This window comes from Bombina bombina, chromosome 2 (assembly GCF_027579735.1).
Source record: "Bombina bombina isolate aBomBom1 chromosome 2, aBomBom1.pri, whole genome shotgun sequence".
Lineage (NCBI taxonomy): Eukaryota > Metazoa > Chordata > Amphibia > Anura > Bombinatoridae > Bombina > Bombina bombina.
In genome coordinates this window covers 505,990,638-505,997,275 of record NC_069500.1, presented here as the reverse complement: position 1 = coordinate 505,997,275, position 6,638 = coordinate 505,990,638, and the positions used below count along the sequence as shown (strand labels likewise).

The 6,638-nt window shown below is 35.7% G+C and overlaps 1 protein-coding gene across 1 annotated transcript; it reads right to left on the bottom strand.

Annotated features, from left to right (window-relative positions):
* Nucleotides 1–2,080: 2,080 nt before the first annotated feature.
* On the bottom strand, nt 2,081–3,013 carry LOC128647096 (olfactory receptor 6M1-like). The gene has a single exon (XM_053699911.1). The coding sequence runs from the start codon at nt 3,011–3,013 to the stop codon at nt 2,081–2,083; it is 933 nt and encodes a 310-aa protein (XP_053555886.1).
* Nucleotides 3,014–6,638: the final 3,625 nt, after the last annotated feature.

The window sequence follows — 6,638 nt, the reverse complement described above, 5'->3', positions numbered from 1 at the left end:
TTAAATGGTTCCTCTCCCTCTTCTGCCTCTAGTCTTCTTTTTCCTTGTTGGTTTCTTTGTGGTTTTGCTAGTTCTATAAATTCTCTTGAGGTCCCCGCTCTTGCGGGGGATTCTCCTAAAAAATGTGTCTCGGATGTAGTGGCTCCCAAAGTGGTGGTATCAAAATTTCTCCTATTTGGATATGTTCTGTTCATGTTAGAACGGGGTGTATTTTGTAATGGTGAAAATCTATTTTGCAAGGGTACCCTCTAGTTATGATTATAGTTGTATGATTTATTTAGATTCTCAGTGTGTGGGTTATGGGAATTATTCCTATTAGATCTGTTTTCATGATTAGATTCTTGATAATTGGAATGCTGATCTTTATCAAAGTAATCAGAGGTATGATGTTTATTCTGGTATGATTTGTGATATGGTCTTGAATCATATGATCTTGAAACATATGGATCGGTGTAATATCTCTCTCTATATGTTCCATAACATAAAAAGGCAAGCAGTGTAACTCGTTAACACTGATTACCCAGGAGATGTTAGATAGTTTAGATCGATTCGCAGAAAAACTTTCCCTGCATCTCCAGACTCTAACGTTCATCAATACTCTCACTGAGAGGTTTATATGATTACTTCAAACTCCAGTCCTCGCTTGAAGGGAAAATACCCATTAAAGGACTATCCGTATCTTCTGACACTTCTCTGCTATCCTCCTCTAGTAACGAAAGGCAAAGAATGACTAGGGGGATGGGGGAAGTGGGAGGGACATTTAAGCCTTTGACTGGGGTGTCTTTGCCTACTCCTGGTGGCCAGGTGCTAATATTATCAACAGTACAGAATAAAGTCGTGGACTCTCCCTGCCTTTGGAAAGAAATACATATTGATACCTATATATCTATAGGAAAAGATATACAGGTATAGTTATATATAAATGTATATAGAAATATTTATAGACAATAAAAAGTACATTATCCTGTAAGTGAAGAAAATTGGAATGTTAAATATGTACAGTAAATATAGAGTAAAACACATAAAGACACAGATACATATGTATTTTTATTTATATATATATAAATATATACTATATATATATATATATATATATATATATATATATATGTGTGTGTGTGTGTGTACATTGGAGCCCTTTGCAGTCAAATACTTGACAATCATTTTTATTAACTACTAATATTTAATAATGTGTTTGCAGTGTAAATATTTTAAATTCCAATGTTCCGTACAAAATGTTCTATGTATTTTTAAATAGATATTCCTATATATTTCTGTATATATCTATAACGATATATAACCATATAGATATATAGAGGTATAGATATATATTTTACCAAACAATCATCAGATATATGTAGAACATATTATTCTATGTGGAGAACATTGGAATGTGAAATATTCTTAATTCATGTAGGGTTGAGCACACTTGAATAAACTTGGTAGGGTTAGCGCTCAAGTATGTTAGGGTTTTTTCCGTTTCGCTCTATTGAAGTCTATGGGAGAAGACATTAAAGGAACATAAAAACAAAAAAAATTCTTTCATGATTGAGATAGAACATACTAATTTAAATAACTTCAAATTTACTTCTATTATCAAATTTTCTTTGTTTTCTTGGTATTACTTGTTGAAGCACAGGAAGGTAAGTTTCGGAGTGTGCACATGTCTTCAGTACTAAATGGCAGCAGATTAGCTACAATGTTATACATTAACAAGAGCACTAGATGGCAGCACTATTTCCAGTCATGCAATGCTACAGACGTGCACGCTACCTATCTAAATATCACTTTAACAAAGAATAACAAAAGAACAAAGCAAATTTGATAATAAAGGTAAATTGGAAACATTTTTAAAATTGTATTCTCTGTCTGAATCATGAAATAACAATTTTGTTTTTCATGTACCTTTAATGCAGTCGCAATATTTTTTTAACGCGCTACGGGTGTTCGCTCGCACACAAACTTTTTACTTTCAACTTGTAACACAAGCGCAAACTGGCAAAAAGCCTCTGTCTAGCGAAGTTTACGCTCGAGTGGGAATGCTAAACTGTGCTCTATTCATATTCTAGCACTAAATGATTTACTTCTTCATGAACAGTTTAGTTCTGAGGATTTCTCTTACCTTCTGGTTTCTTAGGGTGTATATATAAGGATTAAGAAGAGGAACAACCACAGTGATCAGGAGTGCAACCTTCTTGTCATAGTCAGTGGCACGGCCCTTGGCTGGCTTTGCATAAGTGAAAATACAGCTGCCATATGCCAGTGTTACAACCAGTGCATGGGAAGAGCAAGTGGACAATGCTTTCTTCCTTCCATCTGTTGATGGTATCTTTAATATGGAATTTACAATATAAATATATGATATCAAGGTGACTAGAAGGGAACTGAGAAGAACTGATGATGAGATGAGGATTTCCAGCAACTGGATTGAGGTAGTATCAGTGCAAGAGTTAATAAACATTGGAAACACATCACAGAAAAAGTGGTTGACCAGTCTAGAACAAAATTTCAAACTTATGATTCTTACAGATGGAGTAAGGATGCAAATAAATGACACCAGCCATACACCAACCATTAGCTGTATACATAGCCTTTGGTGCATGATCACAGAGTAATGCAAGGGATGGCAGATAGCCACATAGCGGTCAAAAGACATCACTGAAAGGAGAAGGAAGTTGGCAACTCCAAATAAAAAGAAGCTAAAGGATTGTGCAAGGCAACCATTCAGTGAGATTGTTTTCCCACCAGGTAAGAAACCACTAAGCATTTTTGGAACTGTAGTATTTATAAAGCAAACATCCAAAAAGGACAAATTACCAAGGAAGAAATACATTGGGCTCTGCAGCCTGTGATCAGAGGAGACCAAGGCAAGTATAAGGAGGTTACCAACCATGGTGAAGAGGTAGGACAGAAGCACCAGAAAGACAAAGACAAAAGCCACATCTGAAATGAAAGGAAACCCCAACAAAATAAATTCTGTCACTAAAGTTCTATTTATTCCATCCAAAGCCATGAATATTTGGAGAGATTGTTAGCGTTATAGGCAAATGGCACTGCCAGAGGCTACTTATCTGTAGATCTCATTGCAGCATTCTAGGACAATAATAACGGTGACACTAATACAGTTCTGGAATGCAGAAAATAAATACACTGCAAACTTGATGCTATAATAGAATAGAAAGATAAGTGTTTTATACTTTTATTTACATGAATGTAATTGTAATTTGTCACAAAATGTACTTAATAAATACTGGACAATCATTAGCTAATGTTAAAAGGTTGCAATGGTGAGCTTAAATTAAAGGGATATACAAGTGCTAAAAATGCTGTAATGCATTTTATTATTGCAGTTGCTTGCAAATAACTATTTGTTTAACTCTTGCAAAAGGGTTAGACACAGCTCCATAGCAGAAATGCGCAAATGGGAGCTAGCTGAACACATCTGGTAAGCAAGTGACAAGACACTAATTTTGAGCTAGCTCCCAGTAGTGCATTGCTGCATCTGAGCCTACCTAGTTATGATTTTCAACAAAGGATACCAAGAGAATTAAGTCAATTTTATAACAGAAGGAAATTGAAAAATCTTTTTTTTAAATTACACAGTGTAAGAACCGTGAACGTTTAAGTTTGGCTTTTGTATCCCTTTAATACAGATATTGCAGTCGTCCCTTTTTCATAGACATTGGTTTTTGGAGTTGATACAAAGATGTAATAATAATGTATTAACTCTAGGTATTAACTGATTGTGACACACTGACACAAATATTTTGCAGATCACTAGACCAACCTCTCTAAAACCTGACAGGACATTGATGACAATGGTTACATAACAAGAAATCTTGCACACGTACTAATATATGTTTCAGTCACTAGATGGTCACAGATATTCTTCCCTAATTAAAACTGACATCTTCTTAAAGTGAATGTAAAGTTTTTTAAAAATTTACATTAAAGTGTTTTTTTTTTTTTAATACTTACCTTTTTCTTTATGACGGCAGGCTGCTGTACTTAGCACAGCAATGCCGAATCCGGCTTCCTCCAATCATTGCGTGTAACCCAAGGCGTCCAGCTCGTGAGGCCACGTAATGATTGGAGGAAGCCAGATTCGTCATCGATATGCTATGTACAGCAAGAGCTGCGGGAGGAAGATTGCTGGTCTGCTGTCATAAGGAAAAGGTAAGTATTTAAAAAAAAAACATATAATAATACAGAGAATAGAGCGCCCCACACTATGGTACAGTTATATCTATATGTATACAAATCACCAAAAGGATATGCTGTTTCCAAATGGTATAGCTGATTCAGAGATTCAGGGTTGCTGCCTCATGAAATTCACGGTAATGGAAACCGGAAAAAATCTAAATAGAAAACAAAAAAGAAGAAACAGGGCGCAACCCCTCTAAGTGCAGTATATCAGAATAAACAATATATTTATTTACAGTCTCAATTTAAAACTCACAAGATATGACCTCAAACAAAATGAGGTATGTTAAAGGCACCTGGGAACCATATAGGTCTCTCAAAAGATTTCCATCAGAGTTCCGTAATGGCAGAGGCTCTCAGAAGTCAGGTGTAAGACAAACATATACACTCATAGTTCCATAGCACTACTTCCGATTTCCAGCCGAAGTCAGGTCCTTCAAATTATCCCCAACTCTATCTATATATTATATTATCTATCTACCTACCTATCTATTATCTATTTCTTTACAATATATTACTTACCTTAAATGGTAGGATAGAGCAAAGTAAAAGCAGAACGCTGAGATTTATTCTTAAGATGTTACAGATCATACAAGAATATCAAAGTAAATTACATATATAAAGAATATTGAACATCAATTAAATCAATGCATGAAATGCAAAGTGGATAAGGAATTCATTTGGGACATATATGTACTCTGTGTAGGTTGAGATCAAAGCAGTGGGGATATTTTAACAAGAAGTGAGAATTGCCAATGTCTGCTGTAAGTTTAGTGAGACCCCAGTGAATAATTAAACTGAGTTAAAACACATATTTGTAAACAAAAAGTTATTAAAACTTTCAGCTCCTTACATACAGTATATTTCTCATGTATAATAGGTGTACTAATATTGCCCATAAAAAGAAACGGCTAGATTTAGAGTTTTGCGGCCAAAGGGGTGCGTTAGCTACGCATGTTTTTTTCCCCCACACCTTTTAAATACCGCTGGTATTTAGAGTTCTCTGAAGGGCTGCGTTAGGCTCCAAAAAGGCAGCGTAGAGCATAATTTACCGCCGCTTCAACTCTAAATACCAGCGTTGCTTACAGTAGTGGCCAGCTTGAAAAACGTGCTCGTGCACGATTTCCCCATAGGAAACAATGGGGCAGTTTGAGCTGAAAAAAAACCTTACACCTGCAAAAAAGCAGCGTTCAGCTCCTAACGCAGCCCCATTGTTTCCTATGGGGAAACACTTCCTAAGTCTGCACCTAACACCCTAACATGAACCCCGAGTCTAAACACCCCTAACCTTACACTTATTAACCCCTAATCTGCCGCCCCCGCTATCGCTGACTCCTTCATTATATTATTAACCCCTAATCTGCCGCTCCGGACACTGCCGCAACCTACGTTATCCATATGAACCCCTAATCTGCTGCCCCCAACGTCGCCGACACCTACATAATATTTCTTAACCCCTAATCTGCCCCCCCCAACGTCGCCGCTACCTTACCTACACTTATTAACCCCTAATCTGCCGACCGGACCTCGCCGCCACTATAATAAATGTATTAACCCCTAAACCGCCGCACTCCCGCCTCGCAAACCCTATAATAAATAGGTTAACCCCTAATCTGCCCTCCCTAACATCTTTGACACCTAACTTCAAGTTTTAACCCCTAATCTGCCGACCGGACCTCGCCGCTACTCTAATAAATGTATTAACCCCTAAAGCTAAGTCTAACCTTAACAATAACACCCCCCTAAGTTAAATAAATTTTTTATCTAACTAAATAAATTAACTCTTATTAAATAAATTAATTCTATTTAAAGCTAAATACTTACCTGTAAAATAAACCCTAATATAGCTACAATATAATGAATAATTATATTGTAGCTATTTTAGGATTTATATTTATTTTACAGGCAACTTTGTATTTATTTTAACTAGGTACAATAGCTATTAAATAGTTATTAACTATTTAATAGCTACCTAGTTAAAATAATTACAAAATTACCTGTAAAATAAATCCTAACCTAAGTTACAATTAAACCTAGCACTACACTATCAATAAATAAATTAACTAAACTACCTACAATTACCTACAATTAAATCAACTAAACTAAATTACAAAAAATAAAAAACACTAAATTACAAAAAATAAAAAAAGATTACAAGAATTTTAAACTAATTACACCTACTCTAAGCCCCCTAAAAAAATAACAAATCCCCCCAAAATAAAAAAATGCCCTACCCTATTCTAAAATAAAAAGTTAACAGCTCTATTACCTTACCAGCCCTTAAAAGGGCCTTTTGCGGGGCATGCCCCAAAGAAAACAGCTCTTTTGCCTATAAAAAAAACATACAATACCCCCCCAAAATTACAACCCACCACCCACATACCCCTAATCTAACCCACCCAAACCCCCCTTAAAAAACCTAACACTAAGCCCCT

Coding starts and splice junctions, on each gene's coding strand:
- LOC128647096 (XM_053699911.1), bottom strand. CDS start 3,013: ATGGCTTTGGATGGAATAAATAGAACTTTAGTGACAGAATTTATTTTG.